At 40.6% G+C, this 22910-nt stretch overlaps 1 protein-coding gene across 5 annotated transcripts in view; it reads right to left on the bottom strand.

Moving 5' to 3' along the window:
• The window catches only part of VEPH1 (ventricular zone expressed PH domain containing 1), a 154117-nt gene that overhangs the window by 79834 nt on the left and 51373 nt on the right, over nt 1–22910 (bottom strand). For all 5 annotated transcript variants that reach the window (XM_044434633.1, XM_044434634.1, XM_044434636.1 and 2 more), the window contains 2 exons: nt 18392–18558; nt 8949–9158 (listed from right to left, as the gene is read on the bottom strand). In XM_044434633.1, the coding sequence (XP_044290568.1) occupies nt 8949–9158; nt 18392–18558 (377 nt within the window). The remainder of the gene's footprint in view (nt 1–8948; nt 9159–18391; nt 18559–22910) is intronic.

Here is a 22910-nt window from a genome sequence, read left to right as displayed (position 1 = left end):
TTTCAATTTGGAGGGCTGTTTGCATGAATGACAGTATTTATGCTTATGCTTGTTATTTTTATATTGTTACTATTGTATTTTTCTTCATGTTGTGAGCCGCCCCGAGGCTTCGGCGAATGGGGCGGCATATAAATGTTTTAATAAATAAATATAATAAATAAGAGCCTTCCTAATTTCTACTACAGTCACTTGCAAGACATCCAGCAGTGCTCCAGAACCAGGATGGGGGCAGGAATCCTTCTGGAATCTGTCCCTCCAGAATCTGCAAACTTCTTCTCATGCTTGGCCTGGTTCTGCAAAGCAAGCAATGCTCATCGATTCTCAGTGGCACAACTGGCAACCCTTCCTTTCAGAGGTGGGGCGGATGCAGGAGAGGGGGGCTGTGCGTGCACATGCCAGCTGCCATTCCTGGTGACCAACCTCCTTCCCTGCTCACTGCTCCTGATGGCAATGGCAGGCATGGCGGAATGGAGCTGCTTGTGCCGCATGCGGGGCTGGATTCCTGGTGAGTGCTCGGCGAACGTGGGCATGCTTACCAGGAACTTGGACTCGCCCACTGCAAAACAGACTGGAATCTAGGAAGTCAAAACCAGGAAATCCAACTGATTCCTCACAGTCATACCACAGAAAAAAGCACACAAATCTATCCAAATAGCTATCTTGTCTCTGATCTGTCACGTGCTTAAGATATGAACTACATCAACATATTTCAACTATTTTAAACACTATAGATCAGAAAAACAAGCAAACACAATGCATGGGTTAACATGACACAAGAACCCGTGGTGAAAATTAGGGGTGCATGAGGAGTGGGAGTGGGCATCTGTCAGATTTCCTCAGATCGATTCTCTGGCCTCCTTTCTCTCTTCCCTAAATCCATCACTTGCTTAGTATGTGCACAGACGTCAGCAGGAAACGAGTTCCGGTGGAGCCTTACTTCTGCACATACGACTTGCAGGCTTTGCATACTTGGTGCAAAGAATTACATAAAGTGTGTATCATGCAAGGAATCCACTAGTGTTCCCAAATGAGGGAAAGAGTACAGCAATTCCAAGAGGACCTGCTTCCATCCTCATCCTCGCATCCCTAGTGAAATTGTACTCTTGCATCCATTTGGACCTAATCCCAGAGGTCCAGCAAGGTAGGGTTAGTTTTCTGAAACCACAGAAAGAATCAATGGAATGTTCAAAGGTTTCTACACTTCACTGTGGCTCCTCCAGTCATTCAGATCTGGGACCGCCATTTTGCTATTATTGGTATGGAGAGTTCCCTGGCAAGGTCAGCTGTGAAAGTGGCTGTTTCTCTATTGCTCTCTGATGCAGACTACAACAAGGAATTAATTAGTTCAAAAACTACATCAGAGATGAGCTGAGAAAACAATGTCCTTGTCTGTGCTTAAATCAGAAAACAAGCAAACAATGGATTTGTTCACATGACGCAAGAAGCAACACATGTACCATTGCTTGTTTTACTTCCATTGGCCAAGTGATGTGTCTGTTTTCCTGTTTACTTTTGGAAACAAGGAGGCAGTATGAAAATATGCAAGAGAATGGAAGAATCATAGCAAAACTGTTCTCATGTAACAAACATCTCTGTGGGGCTAGAGTGACTGGGAAGTGCCATAGACACGCAGGCATACTTGAGATGGGAAAAGGGTAACCTGCCTCAGGACTGCAGTGGACCAGTCAGGAGGCAACTGCTGTGCTCCACAGACAAGCATGAGGCCAGGACAACAAAGTGGGGAGTACAGAAACCAGGCTGCCCATGTAACCACTGATTGTCTGACTAGCAAGTTCAGGCAAAAATCCTCACACTGTGGAAACAGTGGAGGTTATTTGCCATGTGGTGTGAACCAAGCCAATGTCTACAACAGTAATGGGCGTTCCAAGGCAGTGTACATATAGAACCTAAGTTGTTAACTATACTTAATGCAGCTTTTAGATTATAAAAACAAGAGACTCAAACTTAGTCTCATACACCTTTCCAGTATGTTTGAAAATGAAGAGTATTCACCTCTTCTGTCTCCTAATGAGTGAATCTACATTCTTCTAATTGAGAAAGCTGCTGTGAGGAAGAGGGGTGATTAATATTTTTCTCCCTGTGGATATTAATTAACCAGAGCTAATATTAAAACAATTATAAATTACAGGAAATGTTAGTGGTCCATGTAAATAGAATACCCAGTTACATAAAATAAATGTTTTACTGGAACACCACACAAAACCTTCAAGGAAGCAGGAAAACAGATCTAATGTTAACACTTAATCGGCATGATACACTGGACTTTGGTTTCACTTGGAAATCTGCATTCAGTTCCAAGCAACATTATTAGAAATACAGAGACATGGGTTTGTTACAGCTTGTTTGAGAATGTTTACATGGGATGAGTGTGTGGGCAAGTATACTTTATTCACACATTAAAGGGAACATTAAAAAGCAAAATGATCAAATGATCAATTGATTGCTTCTAATCAATTTCATTACACTACAGTTTTGATGGGACATAGAAAATACCACATTTCTGATCTTCTCACAACTAAAAAAGAGTGGAAGAAAAGCTAGGTAAAAGAGAATCACATTCCAGTCCATACAGAAAAGTGGATTTTCAAATCTCTTGGCAAAAATTCAAAAAAGAGTTAAGTGTGCTTAAGCTCATTGATATCCACGACCTTAACTCTGTGTTGGATCATGCCCTCTCACTTTTAATGATACATGCATGGAAAGAGACCTTCATCAAAAGCCATGTCACTAAGACATATTTTATTCATCAAGTCTTAATGTGCTTCTGTTACACTGATTATCTAAACCAGAGATAACGTCTAACACAAACTACAATAACTTGATAAAATTTTGTTGAACTACTCTCAGGTCTTTCTTGGTTCAACCATCTGAAGTGGGCCTTCAAATCTGAAGGCAGGCCATTTATCAGAGTGCTTACAATCTGTCTTCTAGTTCTGCCAATGAGTACATTCACATAAAGTAAGATTTATGACTTGTAGGTGCTGTCAGTAAGCCACCACATGACAATCCGCAGAACAAAGTATCACAGTTCATTCTGCACAGGATACCCAAGAAATATTACAGGGTGAAGCAAGATAGGTACAAAGAAAAGCAATATTGTCCCTAAAATTGGCCAGGATCAAAATCTCAATAATAATAATCAAAGGTCATGTTGCTAGGGGATCAGATCATAAAGTATGAAGAGAATAAAACAAAAATGTCAGTGGGGAGAGGAGGAGGAAATCCTAGTCACAGTGCTTTTCAATTCACTTGCTATATTGGGATAAGAATTTTTTTAAAAATCTGGGCACTACATGACCAGTCTTAAATTAAGTGACCAGATGTTTGAGGCTTTAAAAATGCTGTAAGCTTCTCAGCAAGCTGCACAACTGTTTCACCCCACAATTCCTACATCAGCCACTGGCCAAGCATAATATATGAGGTAAGAATTGGCTCACGTTTGGAGGTTCGGGGCCAAACTAGGCAAATGCACACATTTAACAGGTCCAATTTGTGTTCAAATAGTAGCCAGGAGGTGGGCTGTCAGTATCATCATCCGCAACTCAGGAAACAGACCTTAATCTTTTCTTCCTGCCCTGTAACACCTATCATCTCTACCTCCTCCAAGATTTGCTCCTAGGAATAATAGCAACCCCATGGTTACTGTGGCTGAACAAAAAATAAGCAATTAAATAGAGCCCACTGCAGTTATTCAAAAGCTCTTTCTGCAGACAAGCAGCCAATTCCACCCATCACCACAACCCACCATGTGCTGACTGCCATTTTAAATATGCAAGCTGTAGTGGGTGCACATCATGGCTTGTTGTGCTGACCAGGGCATTGTGCATCATATGAAGGTTAAACAACCACCAGATAACCTTAGAATAACCCATGATGGCTTAGCCTTATGTACAAACTCACTTCATAACATTCCCATGGGATGGGAGATATGTACAATGATCAAATGTAGGCTGGGGCCAAAAACTGGCAAAAAACAGAAGTGACTCAAAAGTGATATGAAATCACAAAAATCACAGTCTGTTTGGTGCCAGCATTTCAGAAATTAATTCCTTCCTTGCTGTTTCTGGGGATCAAAAACTACCATGGGGACATCACCACTTTTGCAAAATCAAACAGGGCTTAGTGTTGTGCATTGTGCTCTATTTTTTCACTTAATTTGTTTAGAAATGAACTCTCTAACAAAGGAAAAATATCTCCTCCACACCACTCAAAGTAGCTCTGAAGAGTTGAAACACTTTAAAACAAAAATACCATATAAAACTATACACTTAGTTAAAGAATGGATTTATTTATTAAATTTATAGGCCACTGAATAACCCAAAAGGGCTCTCTAAAAGCAGCAAACAACAAAAAAAGGAGACCTACATTAAAATTCCAAGTTATGGGGTGGTGGTGGGGATGACTGCTGGTAGTAGAATGTGGTCTTACAGATAACAAGTCAGTTAAATCAGGTCTCAGGGTACAGGTGTTGTGCTGGATTATGCACAGCTCCCAGCACTAATTCAACCCCTTCATTCTGGTAAACTTTGGGCAGTATTATGAAGTTGCCTCTGTGCTAGTGGAACAACCAATGGGAAGCTAGCACAGGTTTCACAATCAAAACTAGCTGGGAGGAAAAAAACATTTCTGGGATAGGATGAGTTAGCAGAGCTCCCAAGAAAGGGCAAGGGAAGCCTGAAAAAGGGAACTCTGCTGATCTGTCCTATTTCAGAATGTGTTGTTCTGGCTAGCTTCCTAAGTTGGGCCGGGATCGTTTCTGTTTGTGCAACGTATTTAGGGCTAGCAAACTGTCAGCACCGGATCCTGCCTTTTAAGCTAATAGCAGCGCTGCCCTCATAAGGAGTCCTTTGGGGTAACAATCTGGCAGGGGTGGCCAGAACCACCAAGCGGAGGTGATCTGTGTCTCCTCATTGCCCTGCCCTGCACTTTTCACCACACTTTTGGTGTTGCCCAATTAGTTGGGGCATTTCAGAGGAGGAGAGATGGAAGCAGGCGAGGCCTCAGGATAGCTCCTTTCCGGACCCATCCAGTCTTCTCACTTCCCAAACCAAAAACCCCTCTCCCTTCTTCTCAGGGATCATGTTTCAACCTCAAAGAGTGACTCTTTCTGTGCCTCTGCAAAAGGGTGTGTGTGGGGGGGGGGGGAGTGGGTGTTAGAGCGCCAATTCCCAGTCTCTGACCTCAAATCTAGGAATTTGAGCCATCCTATGGCCCATCAGTTGTGATCTTGGGCTTACTCCCTTAGAGGAGTTATTTCAGGTTTGAAGTGCATTGCTTCCCAAGCTAATTCATCCTGCCCAATGGCTCTTTTCACCACAACGGAATTAGATCAGTTTCCTTTCATTTTAGGTATTTTTAGGTCACGTATCAGGACAATGTCAACTCCAGCCAACTTCCAAACTACAGAGCATGATGAAATCACACTTCTGATAAAATAGCAAGAGTATAAAACAACCCATTATAATGTTCAAAATACCAAGAAAAGAAAACATTGAGCATACCTACATTCAGTGACATTTTTAAACACAGTTCAAACAATTCGACGCACAAACAAGCCCATAAATATTCAAATAATTAAAGCTGATAGTGCCCTGAACAGGTGGTCACAGCCGGGCAGGATTAGCATTGCCTGATATTCATCACTAGTACTGGCTCAAGGGGGACAATTTCCTTAGTTCCTCCTCACCACCACAGTTGAGGCTTAACTTCCTTCAACAGTCTGTGCCTCCTGGAGGGCAAGAAATGTGTGGTGCTCATCAGACTGGGTTTTTTTGTGGGGCGCGGGTAATTTTCTTTTTAATTTACAAACTAGTATTTTTCTGCATACCTGGCTCAAGGCCAGGCATATTACCATTAGAGGAAATATTTGATTTTTATAAATTTAACCAAGAGGACTATATATATAATCAAAAGAAGAATTTAAAAAATCCTACTAAGCATTTTACTCTTCCATTGCTCTACCTCTTCAGCTCACTCTCTCTACCCCGAGCACACACAGATGCATGGACAGAGAAGCCTCATAGCATGATTATGCTTACATCTCAAACCACGGGTATAAACAATCTTGGAGCTGAAGGAAAATATTGTCTTTCATTTTAAACTGAAAAGTAAGTAGAACTGTTTTCTTAGAGAGGAACACTTAAGCTGATTAATCAATGCTAACTGGCAACAGGCATCAACAAAATTTGGGAAAGGTTTTGTTTCGTGATGTTTCAGATGAGGCCAGTTTCTTGTCTGAGGCTATATCATTTCTAGAGATTTATATTGTGTGTGTTTGGAGTGGTGGGGAGGACGAGGACCCAGGGAAAGTAATGTAAAGGACGTCTGGAAGGCTCAGAACTCAAAATAAACCATTTTGTTTGCTGTAACTCTAGGCACTGTTTTTATATTTCTTAAAATGTTTACATTGATTATGTTCCGCTCATTTTCTAGCTATAATCAAATGTGGCTACAGAGTTACAAATCAGTAATTTACTCAAGGCCATTGTGATACAGCAGTACATGATTCTCAGTCCTACAGACTCCTGAAAATGAAATGTCTATTAATAACCAAGAGGGATAGAGAAATTAATATACCGACAGGAAAAAATAACACCTTCATCAAGCATTGTGCATCATGTAATATGTTTGGCATCTTCAGAGCAAATAAAACCTAGTGATGCAAGAGAACTTCACAAGTTTCTGATGTCAACAAGGATTACATTTCTAGTTGTTTACAAGGTAAGAAGACCTCGTACATCAGACTTGATGACAATTTTCCCTTCCTAAGCTAAGGGCGATCAGTGGCATAAATAAATACTTGATACACAATTGTCCTTTCCTTTCTCAGAGTCTATGCTTAGAGCATGAATAGGGAACATGCCCCCTCCAGCTGTTGTTGAACTTCAAATCCCACAGTCCCTCACTCCTAGCTATACTGGGAGGGCTGATGGGAGTTGTAGTCCAACAGCATCTGGAGGGACATAAGCTGTCCACAACTGCCTTTGGCTATAAAACAGGCATGGGAACCTTCAAACTCTGGGAGTGGTGGAGGCCAGAGACTCAAGTCGGCCAGAGACTCAAGTCTGAACACCCAGCTACTCTGTCAACTTCAGGAGATGAAAAGGCAAAGAGTGTTGGCACCAATTGAGGCTTTCCCCTTTTTATTAGCCTCTGTGGGGATGAGAGTGGGAAGTTTAGCAGGGAAAGTACGTTGATAGGATGATTTATACCCACCCCCCAACAGACACACACACACATCTGTGTATGGTGATCCTGATTTGGATGGGGGCTCCATGTGCTTATTTCAAATTTAATAAAGGGGGGGGTCAACTGAGCATTCTGTATTTAATTTAGCATCTCATTGATTCTTAAACAATCTAACACAGGGGTCTCAAACTCAACTAACCTGGGGGCCGCTGGAAGTAGAGTCTGGATGAGGCTGGGCCGCATCAAGTATTCACCACGGTGGTGGTGGGCCACTCATCCCGCATCGCTCCAGGAGGCCGGCCCAGGCACCGCTGGCACTTTGAAGGCCGCAGGACCCCTCCCCATGCCCCGCCCGTCCCGGCGCGCAGCTTAGAGGGAACATTGCGCCCAGGGTAACGACTCACGCAGGTGCGTATGAGAAAAACGCGCGGGCCGCACTATCACTAAACTTTGATATCAAGTGGGGGCCACAAAATATCGTCCCATGGGCCGCAATTGGCCTGCGGGCCGCGAGTCTGAGACCCCTGATCTAACAGTTAAACTACAAGAACTGAATCTGAAGTTATGTAGTCAGGCACAACATGCGGTTAAAGCAAAACTCTTGACTTCTAAATGCTGCCACAAGCATCCCCATAAAGATCCCCTGAGTGTGTTACACAAAGCACAGAGATAAACAGCGCCAGGAAAAGAACGGTATGGCAATAAGCACACTGCACTTCCCCTGACACAGGTCAGTCCTAGGTCAGAACTACTTCCTGAGCTGCCTTGATTAGGATACTTGAAAGAACCCGCATGAATGCACACCCAGCATTTTGCTGTCAGAGGGCAGAATGCAAATTACTGTAATCTACTCTGAGACAGACTGTTTCAAATGGCCCTCTAATAGGATTTCTTATCTGCAACAATGCTGGGTTCCTAATACACTAACACACAGGAAAACTATGTGAAACTGGCCCGCATTTTAAGAGGCAGTATCGCCTCAAACAGATGTACTTTTGTTTCCTTCTGCAGTTAAGATGGGAGTCCTCAGTGTAGCACACATGGGTTCGATGGTGCCCCGAGGCACCTCCAAGGACACCCATCAAAGGGACAGCCCTTGTGGTACCCACAAAAAGTTTTGTTTTCCCCTCTTACATATCCATACCAATCAGTTCATATATATTGCGTGCAACTTTCTAGTAGTTATACACAGGTTTCAGCAAAGGTGGACCAACTATCCAGATAAGCAAGTATAAAAAAAAACCCCTGTTGCAGTACAAAACGTATCTGTACAATAACAAAAGAGTTAACTACTGCACAGTACCAACACATATTAGCTGTATTGTACTGCCAGCAATTAGCAGAATTAGATCCCTTATTAAAGAGACACTGCAGTGTCCAATAGACATAAACATTTCTGCTAAATAAGGTACAACAGATAGACACCAAGCTAGTGATCTGCTAATCAGGCATTTTGTGGCATTCTCAATCCTAGCAAGGGAGTTCTGCAACGGAAACTCCATTTCATCTTTGATTCCCTGGGATGCTATTCATATTGACTCTTAGTCCCTTGGTCAATGGCTAGGAAAGCTGATGGATTTAACACCCAGAGATGTTCCAAGTGGGTGCTACTCCACTAGTCTTTTTAGTGGCCATTGCTGCTAGTGCATGGTGATGGGTGCACCCTTATGTTAGAAGTGTTGGCCAAGACCACTACCAGTTTATTATAAGGTATTCTTGCTGCATCATGGTTCCCATACCTCATCAACATGACCAACGGCTCCATAGATCTTTGCTGTTTGTCCAATCAGATTTGGGAAACTCTCTCCAATCTCCTTCAGTAGAGGAAGTAAGTTGGCTAATACTTCTGGTTCATAGTCTGCTATTTCTATCAGTATTTCAAGGATGATATCATTATGATGGGGATCTCTTAGGTGACCAATCAGAGAGGGAATACATTCTTTGAGTACCTGCAAAATAGAAAGGGAAGAAGTACAAATCTATTTTTTGTAAAAATTCTCTGCTTGTCATTATCTGTATTTTGAATTTTCAAAGAAATCAGTGCTAATGCACTTTGCATAAGGCATATGCATAGACTACTGGCTGAGAATATACATTCATAGATTTAGCATTTCATAATTAAGAACAAAAATTCTACACTATTCTCAAATTTCTCCCCTTAGATTCGTATGACATTTATTGAAAGAACAGGAATTTAAATTAAGGTATCTGAAAACAGAGTAAATGAAAGAACAACAGAAATCCCTGCTGTCCCCTAGGAATCCTTAAAATCTTAGGTCTGTTGCCTAAAGCAAAGAATGAAATAACAGAGCCACATTCTCAGGTGGTTTAAGTCAGTGTCAGTCCATATGTTGCAATGAAAGGATGCATATTTATAGCAACTAGGAAACAGACCCTTGTCAATATGAGACATAAGCAGCACATCACTGGAACACGGATCACAAGACAACACACAGTTGAAATAAAGCATAGCACCATCTTTCCAATGGGCTGAGGAATGCCATAAGCATTGTGTTATATAGATTTTTATATAGGAGCTCTGCAAAATAATGGCTTCGATGCTCAAAGTAGTAATTTGCATCAATGTATAACAGCATGACCTGGATATTACAATAAACTAAGCACTGAAAATCTGAGTTAGTGATGCAAAGATCAGGCCAGAATCCAGCTCTCCTGTGCTCACAGACTTTTCCTGTACTTGGTCCTGACCAGGGAATAAGCCAAGTACAGATCAAGTCTGCAAATGCTCTGGGACACTAACAGCTTACTTGCACTAAGTACACAAAGTACATACTCTCTGCATAAAGTGCACAAAGCCTGCACAACAGGACTCTGCTTGCACTGTGGGCACGTGTGTGCAAGCCAGCCTTGTGGATTCACTTGGACCCACTTCCGCCAGATGCCCATGTGAATATTTGAGGTGAAGTGAGTTGGGGCAGAGAGAAAGCTTCCAGTAGCCTGAAGTGTCTGATTCTGCCTAATCTTGGAAGCTCAGCAAGGTCAGGTCTGGTTGAAATCTGTTGTGAACTGCCCAGGGAGCTTTGGCTACAGGCAGAATAGAAATGATGATGATGATGATGATGATGCAGGCCAGAAGTTTGGGGAGCCAGGCTCAGAAAATCTGTTGGATTCCCACTCCCAAACCAGATTGCTCACGCACTGCTGTTCTGAGCTGTTGAGTTCCAGAGTTCCTGGTTTATTTCTTTCATCCAAAAGTCTAGAATGGGGCATTCCTTGGATAACAAAACAGGATGCAAAGTGGAAGTGGGAAGTAGGGAAAATCTTGCCTAAGATAATTTTTCACTGATTGAAATAACAAATAAAGAATGGTAAAATATGATTAATAAATTTTGTAATGGAGATGAAAAAGTGAGGATAAGTTTAAAAATATGGTACAGATAACAAAAGATTGGGGAACTAGGTATTCCTAATGTAAAGTTGTACTATAAAGCAAATAAAGTGATATTATATTCACAACCCAATAAAGTAAAATGGTTAAAATTAGACTTTTCTCAACTAGAAGGATCCTTGACAGATTTTTTTTTCCAATATGGCAACAAAAATATTATAAAAACATAAAAAATCCAAAATACATTGCAAACTCACAATTGAGAAAAAAGTGCATGCCATCAATCTCACCATTATAGGTATACTGAATTAGAAGAGTTTCCATCATATTTGAGAGAAAGTTTGGGAAAAAATAATGGACAAGTTTTAAAGTTAAAAGATTGGTTAGAGAAAATGAACAAAAATTTAAAGATGAGAGCAATATAAGGAAAGGAAAGGAAAGGAAAGGAAAGGAAAAATAACTTGGCTTAATGTGATTCTATTATAATGCTGGGCTAGAGATTGGTTAAAGAGGTAGATGTAGAGATTATACCAAATTTGAAGATATGATTTTGGAAAAGGAAAAAACAAAATAATATACAGATGAAAGGGATGGTAAGTAAAATTTATAAGGTATTCTCAGAAGATCAGGATCACTATGATCTACTTAAAGCAACATGGGAAACAGTTTTGAGAAAGAATATTACTAATGAAGATTAGGAAAATATCTCGGCTAAGAGGATGCTAAAATGTATGACAGTAAGAGTAAAGGAAAATTTTTATAGATTTGTATGGAAATGATACTTAACCCTGGTGAAGTTGTATCATATATATAGTAAATATTCCATTCTATTTTGGAAATTGCCCATGGCATGGGTACATATTTTCATATGTGGTGGGAATGTGACTATATAATGAAGTTTTAGAAACAGGTTTTTAAAGAAAGTTGTAAAATACTAAGTTCTATGTTCTAAGATCTCATTACTCTCAATATTTGATAAGAAACAATAGAGTTGGAATAATAAAGAATTAAAAACAAATTTAACAACAGCTACAAGACTAATTATAGCTAAGAACCAGAAAGTAAAATATGATTATCAGTTGTGTGATTGGTGTAATGAAGTCTGGAATATAGCTATTAATGATAAATTAACTTGCAATATTAAAATAAGAAAAGAATATATAAAGAAAAATAATTTTAATGAGATTTGGGGAGCATGTATTGTATGTGTGTTAAAAGAAAGGGAAAGGATTTGAACCTTTCCAAGAGTCATTGTAATTTTGGAAGGGGGACATTTCTTGAAAGAATTTTTGAATGAGTTCTCAACATGTATCCAATGGTCCTGGCAAGGGGGTGCATAGCTGTTGGGGTTTTTTTTCCAATGAATTCATTTAATTGTATACTTAATGTTGTATGTCGTTATTTTAATTGTAAATTTTTGAATTGTATTTTATATTGAAAATTAATAAAAAATAGAAAAGGAAGTGGGGAGTTGGTACAAAGCATATGCTTGTTGTTGCACATTCCCAATACACTGCAGTCTGGGCCCATGGGTTGTTATAATGCGCAAACCAAGCCTATATCTAAACATTGTACATTAAACTAGTTCAATGAGACTGTTATACAAACATGTAAATATGTATGTTTGGCTTATATAAGACATTCATACCACAAGAAGTCAATTTTGAACGTTATAGTGGATCCTGTTGTAATTTGGATAAAACAGTGGTTTGAAGAGCAAACTACAGAAATATGCATTATCTAAACAGCTGGAAATCTAAGCTAGGTTAATAAATCCAGATTTGGACATCTATATACAGTGCTACAAATTAGAGAAAAGGGGAAGGCTGAAAAAGGAAGTGGGATGATTAAGCCTAACTTAGTTATGTCTACCTGAAAATGTGTCCCACTTTACAAAATACAGTCCTCTATTTGAAGGCATCCTCTGTTGGAAAAGGAGCCAGCCCAAGTCTGCTTTAAGGTCAAAGGTCTATCAAGAGGTGGAGAAATTGTCCATCAGTTGTTATCATATCTCTTCTCAGTCTTCTCTTCCCAAACCTAAATATGCTCAATCCCGTTCACCTCTGTGCCCTCCTCTGAGCCTTTTCTAGTTTGTCTGAATTTCTTAAACTGCAATGGCCAGAACTGGACGCAGTATTCAAGATGAAGATTAACTTATACTGAGCGGAGGGGGACTAGTACTTCATAGTGATACTTTTAGAAGTGCAGCCTAAAATAGCATGTGTCTCTTTTGCAGCCACATCAAAATGTTGACACATATTCAGCTTGTGAGCTATAACAATTCCAAGATCCTTTTCATTTTTTTTTGTAATGTTGAACTAATTATTTCCCATCTTATAAATATACACATGGTTTCTTTTTCCTGGGTGCAGAACTTGGCATTTTTTGCTATTAAATTTGTTGATTGTGGCCCAGTGCTCAAACTTATCAAGATGACTTTGATCCTCCCCCCCTCCATCTTCCTGGGTAGGGTTGCTATCCCACCCAATCTGTGACAGCCGCAAACACAATAAGCATTCCTTGCACTGCCTCATCCATATCATTAATAAAAATGTTACCCAACTCCTTACTTCCATCTGTCTACATTGGTTCTATAGTTGTTTTGATTAGGTGACCCTTGTTTTATTCATATTTTAACATTTGTTAATTGTGCTGCTGTGAACATGTTTTAATGGCTTTATCTCTAGGTTATGGTATATATTGTATTCATTTTATTTGTACATACAATTCATAATTGTATATTGTCGTATGACTTGTAATGGATTTTAAAAATGAGAGCCTCCCAGAGAGCCTACAGCTATTGGAGTGGCATACAGATCGAATAAATAACATAAATACGCTTATCACTCTTTTGATCTTGTAGCTCTTAATTCCCGCTCTCTCCCTCCCTTCTGCCTCTCGATTTTGCCAATCTGTTTCCAAGGAGGGCAAATGTGTTAGTCATCTTCTGGGCAAGTTTCATTTTGAATACTTGCTTTAGCTGCAGGATATTCACTTTAATAGTAGTTCTGGACTCCTCTCCTGGGAGTAAGTGTATTTTGGGCACCATATTTAGCTGACCTCTGGTTGAGTCTTCATAATTAGCTCATTCCAGGGTTTCACAAATTTTAACGAAAGTCTGCTGACTTCTGATTCTTTTACTGGGATTCCTGAGGTGGGGGTTCTTTTTCTGGGTCGAAGTGGAGCCAGGAGTTCATGCCACCATTGTTCATAAAAATATTGTTTTATGGCTGATGGGAAATTTGAATCCAATTCTGTCCTGCCTGTCCAAGTCCAGCTCCTTATCTGCTATATCATACTGAATCTTGACACTGCACATTGCTAACTTTTTGTTTTAAAAAGCTGTTTTTGTGCTGTCAAATCTCATTTTCACAGAGCAAGTCCCAAAGAGCCCCAATAGTATAGCAAACAGACATTAACAAGAGAATGGGAATTATGCTGAAAAGGTGTCATATGACCTAGCTCCAAACAAAGGCTGAAATGGGCTTCATCAGACTAGAAAATTTTGTTTATTGAAGGAGTTATATTTCCTCTGAAACTATATATTTTGAAAAGGTTCCCTTGACTGTACTGTGAAGTGGATATTAAATTTCTGAGTGAATTTTTTAAAAGACTGCTGAAATTCATGCTTTATAAATTAGGCATCCTTGTACCTTGTTGTAATGCCCTATACCTCATAAATACCCTGCTTTTGTAACTGGGTGAACCGTACACAAAATACAAAAAGTTTTTACAGCATTCCTTATTTATTATTTTGGTCACAGATATACTAGCCATTATTTTCTGTGATGTAGCTTTAAAATCTATTGAAGCCCTTAAAGACCCTTTATTTTTACAGATGAAAATGTAATAAACACACACATGGGGGGATATTATGACAAGCCAGGGCTCCTCTAGAAACCTAGGTTATTATTTGCAAGCAGAGTGCTCATAAATATTCCGGTTCATGAGGAGCTGAGCAACTGTGGGTTATTTCTACAGCTTCCTCAAACTGGAAGACCAAGGAGTGATTTATTGTTATCTACCTGACAAGTAGTAATAGATCTTAGTTTATGTCTAACTTAGCAAAATGGATGTTTTAGGTATACGGGATGCCACAACCATTTTTGATAATGTTTTAATTAAGATGGCCAATCTTCCCGCATTCATTTTTTCTAGCAACGCCTAATGACTGCTTTCTCTTGAGAGAAGATAATAATTCAAATAAATTTTGTGATGGAAAGTTCTTCCATAATTAATGCTCTACATATTCTTCTTATCTCATGGAATTCAATACAAGACAAACACAAATGGATTTTCTACAACTTCATGACAGCCAAAACGCTAATACTACAATCCTAGATGGGTACACAGTCACCTGTGATAACACAATGGATGGAGGACTTAATGAAGCTTTCAGTTTTTGAACAGGTGGTCTTTAGATGTCGTTTACAAATGAACATGGATATTTGGGCTGCCTTTGCTGAAGGCAGCAGTAAGCATTCTGACAGAGAACATTTAGGGACTGCAGGTGGCACAGTGGTTTAAACCACTGTGCTGCTGGGCCGGTTGATTGAAAGGTTGCCGGTTCGAATCTGCACAATGGGGTGAGTTCCCGTTGCTCCGTCCCAGTTCCTGCCAACCTTGTAGTTCGAAAGCATGCAAATGCAAGTAGATAAAAAGGTACTACTTCAGTGGGCAGGTAACAGCGTTCCGTGCACTTCGGTGTTTAGTCATGCCGGCCACATGACCACGGAGACTGTCTGTGGACAAACGCTGGCTCCCTCGGCTAGGAAACAGAGATGAGAACCGCCCCCTAGAGTCAGGCATGACTGGACTTAACGTCAAGGGGAAACCTTTACCTTTATCCTTGTGTAGTGTGGGTAACAAAAAAGTAGGATCATGCCATTGATCTTAGGCTTCCATGGCCCTGATTCTTCAAGGCAAATTTGTCCATCTCATGAAGGGAAGGAGCCCTGCCCTCTACTGTTTATATTACAATGCAATCCAATATTCATCCTATTATTCACACAATAGCTTCCAAAGCTTAAGCTGACCAGCATTTCAGCCAATTTCCCACTTGGTCTTCTGTACTGTTTGAGTTCCTATCACAGACAAATAGTGGATGCCATATTTTCATAAAATCATCTTGTTTTATTGAGGAACATCTCTGAAATGGAATTTGGTCCAAGGGCTGTGCCGTATTCTCATCATGCCCTCCTGCATTAGAGAGAGGGCATATGAAAGGCTACATGAACACTTGAAGTATGCCAGGACTTACTAAGTTTGAGAGTGTATTAACATAAAATGTCCGGCATGCTAAATTAGCCCAAATGCTAATTCTCTTTTCTCCTTCTCTGTGCCTAATCTCTGAACTGTTCTTGAACTCAGCAAAGTGTAACGAAATATTTAAGGGTGAAGGGGCACCTTTTGAAAAGCTAACCATAGGCACTGCATTAGATTGATTTTAGTTTGAAAAGTTTATATTGTTAGCTATTTATCAACGGAACAAGGTGACAAACAAACCCAGATCAATAATATTTAAAACTTAAAAGTCTGAATAAATAGACAACAGTAGCAATAAAGTAGTAAAAACAGCAGTTCAGTGGTTCAAAAGATCTTTAAAAACACTCAAGGACTTTAAAAAGAAACCAAATGTCTCTTAGTTATGGTTTTATGTACTAAAAGAATGCCTAAAAGAATAAAGTATTGGGTAAGGCCTGATGAATCTCTGTAGGGTGCAACAACCAAGAAGGCTCTTCTTAGCTGCCCACCTAGCTTCAAGGATGTGAAGTAGCCCAAGATGACAATCGAAACAGGGAGAAATATATGGAAAAAGGTGATTGTAAAGGGATCCAACCCCCAGTTGCTTAGGGCTTACTACCAACACATTGCATTGAAGCTGGAAACAAACCAAAATCATTGTGTCATGATAAAGAGAAGTGCTCTAGCTTCCCCCAGGTACTTAAGTCACTTCCCCATTATTTTGAGCCAAGTGCATGCTTTTCATGGGCAAACTTTTGCAGAGTACACTGCAACTGTCAGATCTCAGAGTCACTGAGGCATGAATCATTGTGAGAAGATCTGCCTTTGCCCGGAACAGTCATAGCTAGTGAAGAAGCCAAAGCTGAATAAAGGAGTTCCTTATAACCAACACCTGCACATTTAGCAAGAGTGGCAGACTGAGGAATATCCCCCAAACAATGAATCCCTCTTTCAGAAGGAATGAAACCACATACAGAATAGGTTGCATACCTAATTCTGAGTTAATACTTCTGTTTTGTCAGGATTTGGTTTCATGTGGTTTTTTCCATCTAGCTTCCAGTAAGCAATGCTTCTATGCCCTCCCCCAGATAGATTAACATGACAGACAGTGTGTGCATCACTCACACAACAAGAACACTGAGAGCCAGTGTGGTGTAGTGGTTAAGAGCATGGGACTGGGACTCAGAGGGTCTGGGTTCTAGTCCCCGCTCAGCCATGGAGCCAACTGGGTGACTTTGGACCAGTCACAGACTCTCAGCCCAACATACCTCACAGGATTGTTGTTGTGGGGACAAGATGGAGGAAGAGAATGATGTAAGCTGCCTTGAGCCCTTTGTAGGAAAAAGGCAGGATATTAATCGAAAAATAAAAAATAAAAAAATAAACAATGGCTCCACAGCCCATATCCCTCAATGACTGCACCCAACAATTTAATGTAGATATTAGGTACCAGGGCGGGGGGGGGGGGGTGGACAAGATGGTCCCCTATATAGTCACACAGGCCATTAATTAAAGGGAATGCTTCTATTAAGGAGGCCCTCTCTCCCTGGAATCAGTGGAGCCTGTTCTTTACAGCACTACCAATCCCATTCTGTTGACAACATCCCGGAAAGCCATAACGATCAATGGTATCAAATCCTCCTGACAATCCAGGGAACCGACAGCACATCAACTGGGGCAATCAATGCAGTTAGAGGTAAGAATGTATCTGAACATGCATCAAAACTACCGATACCTTTGACCTCTGAATGTGTGAGAGTTTAAAACAGGGTAAGGATCTGTGGCTGGCTGTGATGAACACTAAGGTCTGAAAGGGTGATCTACTCATGTTCATGTGAACTTTAACAGAACTCTCCTTACAACCAGAGATGCGGCTTGATCATATACTGATTGCGCAGAGAGTTCTACTCATGTTCAGGAGAATCGAAGTAGAATGCCCTTTAAGACTTCGATGCTCAATGAAGGGAGGCTGGTGACTGAGGGCTGCTGCACAGGAGCGCATGGCCGGGGCACCACAGGGCTGGTATGCCTGTCATCATACACCAGGGTTGCACCACCAGTGTCCTGTGGGCCGCCTGCACCTCCTGAAAACCTTTACTGCAGCCCAACTATCTGCGCTCCCTCCTGAATCCCCAAGTGGTTTATTTCCCAGACCTCCTGATCTAGCCCAGTCTTGCCACTGTTGCTGCGAAGCTCTGAAAAGGCACACTAGCAGTGCTCTCCAAGGGTTCTTTGCTTGCAGCCTGCTTAGGGCAGAAGTCAGAACATCCTTTCGCAGATCCTCTGGCAGCCATGTTTTCCATAATGCCATGTTTTCCATAAAAGTTGGACACTGAGAGAGGGGTGTGTGTGTGTGTGTGTGTGTGTGAAAGAGAGAAAGAGTGGGGGCTGCAAGCCTATTTGCTTATCCTTGCACATGCTCTCTCGGAGCTCTGGACACTCCCTCTTCAGGCATGTGACCCCCAGTAGGTCACCCAGCACCCAATGAAGCCTGACCTGGAAAATTGGGTGACCCCCTGCACTATGCCACTTAAATCCTCCTGCATTCAGACAAGTGCATAAACAGCATATGAAATTAAAGAGTGCTACCTTTGGCTGTTTTTTCTTTGCAACTGTTAGCAGAAGCCTTAAGAGGTGATGCTGTTCTGCTTGTTCCAGGTGAGACATTGGTGCTACTAGTTCTCTCAAGCGGTTGTTAATTGGCTGCATTTGCTTTTCATACAGAGAGGGAAGCACACGCAGCAGCATGGAATTGCCTGTTAAGAAAATGGGAATAATAAAAAGTAGGCTGCAGTATTTACCTGAACATCATCTTTCTCTTTGGAACATTCAAGCTGAAAACATAAAGCAATACAAATCAGGATCTTATTACCCATCAGTTCTGGGAACTAACATTTGTGCTGAAACATATGAGACAAGAAAAGAATATATACTGCACCAAGAAATCAAAACATTTTCTAATGTGGAATGCAACTAAGTGAGGCAACATGGCTTGTGTATAAAGAAAAGCAGCTTGAATTTTCAAAAATTTGGATATTTAATTGAGCACTAAACCACACTGCAAGAATGACTGTTAATGAGCATGGAAAGGAAGACCAGTCATTGCATTTTAACTACCTTGGATTTACAAAACCTGTCTTAAATAGAAATCTGGAAACAATACTTGGATTTCAAAAGTATATAATTAGCATAAAGGTAAATTGAAATACAACTAGTTAGGATGCAATTTCAGGGGAATGGGGAACTGGTCAAGCATGGAAAATGAAAGATAACAACCAGGACAAAATGTTCTCACACACTTTTGAGAGTGTTTGAAGATGTGCGTGCACAATTTAATTTGAAGCCAGGCCTCACAGAAAAATCTATAACATGAAACATTGTACAAGCCAGTCCTAGAGTGATTGAAGTTTCATGCTGACAACATATGGAAAACATCTGACTATCACTATACTACATGGTTTCACTCTCTAAATCTTCTAAAACATGTTGAAAGCCTCTATGGATTCACTTTCCAGCAAAAAAAAAAAAAAAAAAGAAGTGCATTCTGGCCTGCTATACTTGCTTTCATTTTAATTCATTCATTTATTGTCTGAACATGGAAGCCAACCAGGTCACTCAGTTGCATGATAGCAAAGCTTCAAGCTGCTTAGTGAAAATATAACCTACATCCTGCCTCCCAGCAATCAGCATCTGGAACGCCATATATATATGGTTCAGCGCTTCCAAAACGAATTCAAAGTCTGCTTGCATCAGCACAGAACAAAACTCGGGTTATTTTCAATAAAATGCCCACCTTTATGCTTGCTGTCATTTTTACCTAATAAAATCTTTTCCACAAGAAATCCTTAAACTGACTATTTACTACCCTGCATTGTGCATCTTTGATATTAATGTCCCATTCTGATAATATATATTCTCAGTTTTTTTCCTGGTATACATTCTGGAACTCATTGACAATTGGATTAAGGCTACAGATCTGGGAACCCTGGCAGAAATGTCCATTTTTCATTAAAGTGATACTAACTTGATCATTTTATTCCATACACTATTTTGAGAGGCATCCTGAAAAATAGTACTTTCTCCTTCACTCTTGCAGGGGTGCCTCTCAGTTACAAGATTTATCTGGCAAGCCAAGAATATGTTTAGTGCCTTGTGGCACCCAAGCAAGCAGGTTCAAGCAGCAGATTTGTTCCTCATTGCTTTTGTTTCTTTCCATACAATCTACAGCATTTATAATCATCCTCAATAAGGTTCCAGTACATGTATTTATCTCATATTTAGTAGACCCAGAGTTACTAATTCACCTGGACTATACCTATTATAGTAGTTAATAAATGATCAGTCTCTCACTGTTATCAGTCTTGCCCTTACCTTGCTCTTTGTGCATGAAACACAATACAGCAGCTCTGGTGCCAAGAACATAAATTTAGAAATATCTTCCTTCCTTTTTAATAATAAGGAAGGACGTCCAACTAGGAAAGGTGCATTGATGCTAGATTCCTCTATGGGGAATGGCATTTGGCAGCTAATAATACTCTTAAAGTTGTACCTTCTCACAAGACTCTGATACTGCATATCCATTCGATTATTTCAATTAAATACCATATACTTTGGAGGATATTTAAATGCTGCCTCCATAGTCAAGAGAAAATAATATGCTTCTAAATATCAGTTGCTGTGGGGATGAATACTGGGCAGCAGTCACTGCTCTGTGGGTTTTCCAGAAGAATCTGGCTGGCTACTGTTGGAAACAGGATTTTGGACTAGCTAAATCTTTAATCTGATCCAGAAGGCCTTCCTAATTGTCATTTAAATGTCTCACACATGACACACTACATCTGCACATTTTCAGATGTTATAGACCAAACTGTATATTTTGCATCAGTTTGAAAACACTTAATATGCTATTCATTTTTATTTAAGGATGTTATAAGGCATCTTGGAATAAAACCAAACACGTTGAAATGAATCACGCATTAAACACATTTCTGTCAAGCAATCCTATAAACGATCCTAAGTAGCAACCCCTCACCCTTGTCTTCTTCCAAGATGGATGTGTCCCTCACAATGGAATGAAATGGCATCACCAACTCTGTAGTTTAGGAATGTTTGAGGCAGCAAGAGACCGGGAAAGACTGACTCATAGATCTGATGGCTATCAAGTCTGTTCTTGCACCACACTGCTGACATTGACCTGGGCCAGAGACAGGATGCTTCTGATGAAGAAAGATGGAGCCCTGGCCAGACAGTGGAGCTAAGCATTCCTATATATTAGTCTTTGATGGAGGATCTCCACACCTCTGCCTGCCAAGCCTCTTCCAGCAAGTCCATCCGTTCTTGAAACATCCAAATAAGGTATCTTTAAGTCTTCTCTGTAGTACAGAGGGACACCTGGGACTAGAGACCTGACATTATCGTTATTCACCCATGTTTGTTAAGCCTCCATAGCGATTTAGAACTAGTGATGTATTTCATATTTTCTACTGATAGAAAAAAAGTGAGCATCAGCCTGGGATTTCCAGTTCCACTTCTTATACAGCATGTGAACAGATGTTCATTCTTAAATCCAGAGGTGCCTTTTCATATGAAGCTCAGAAAACTGATGGGTTCTTGTGAATTAAAAGGTGTGAGGTAAAAGTTAGCTAACAGGTCATTCCACAGAGAAAAATATTTGGCTGATGAGTTATGAGCAGAAAACGGAAGCATCTCCTGCCTGCCAGTCTATCCTTTGCACAGTTGCTGTTGACGGCACTACATAAAAGTTACTTTCCTATGAACACCTTTTACCCTGTTGTTGGCTCAGCATACTACCACCGCTGGCTTTCAGTTTCACACCCTGTGTGTTCTGGCAAGATGATGCTCTCAGTAATGGTAAAGATTTTTGCAAAGCAGTCACCTGGATAACATTCTTGAAATATGACAACATGAGAGAACTATGAAAACATAATTAAAAAGCAAGCTAGTCCCAAACATTGCAGACAGCTGCTACATCTTTTGGAACCAATGACCCTTTTATGTCATATGTAGGAGCCACACGATTCAAGTGCTGCAGGACTGTGTCATGGGCCCCAAAAGAAATTGCACACACCCCTGATCTCCAAACTGTATTGTACAAACTCCTGTGTTCAGTAGAAGTCCAGAGAGAGATCTTGCTATGCTTATGCAGGCTGCCCTTAACAATGGGCAGCCCTGCTTCATGTTTTCTTCCTCAGAAATGCACATCGAAACAGGGTTTGTTTTAGGTTTAGGCTCTTCAAAATGGATAGGAGCTGCATGTATTTTCCTTTCACTGCACTTTCCTAGAAACTTTCCGTCTCAGTAGAAATAATCTATCTTGAGACAATTCATGTATGTTATATTCTTAGCAAAGTTGCTGGTCTGTGACTATAATCAAGAATCTGAATATTCTTAGCAAAATCCACTCTGTTGTTGTTGCTAGTTGCAAAGTTGTGTCCAACGCATCGCAATCCCATGGACAACATTCCTCCAGGCCTTCCTGTCCAGTCTACTGGAAGTCAACTTTTACCCCATTTGCAACCTATGTAAAATGTATGGGATGTAAAAAGGAGGAGTTTTTCTTGCCACCAACCTGATAAAAAAGGCCTTTCTGCAGCCATTATTTTGATTTCAAAGAAAACGGCCAGGCTTGCTCCAATCTCCACAAAGCAGAACTTTCAGCAGTTTCAACTGATGGGTGAAAGCCATCCCATCCCATTCATTGGGGTAAAATGGAGTGCCAGATGAAAGATATACCTATAAAAGGATGGAGCGATGGGGGAGCCATTTCAGTTTGGGTTGGGGAGTACATAGAGTACTTCCATGGCTACTTCGTAGAACATTTCTTTCGAAGGTAAAAGCTGCTGCACTGAGGGGTGAGGAAATATGGCTCCCACTGGGCACTATCAAAATGGGGCTGAAGAAAACCTGGAAAAGATGCAACATATTCCTATTGTGCTGTTGTCTTGATCATTGTGCAGGAAAAAGACGGCAGCTCCTTAGTGGAAGCAGCCCTCTTTCCAAGAGAGCCAGCGTGGTTAGAGCAACGGACTAGGATTCAGGAGGCTTGGGTCCTATTCTCCACTTGGTTATGAAGCTCCTGGTGTGACTT

This window comes from Varanus komodoensis, unplaced genomic scaffold, assembly GCF_004798865.1.
Source record: "Varanus komodoensis strain SLA01 unplaced genomic scaffold, ASM479886v1 scaffold28, whole genome shotgun sequence".
NCBI lineage: Eukaryota > Metazoa > Chordata > Lepidosauria > Squamata > Varanidae > Varanus > Varanus komodoensis.
Note: the sequence above shows the minus strand (reverse complement) of the source record. Positions and strands in the feature narration are given on the sequence as shown.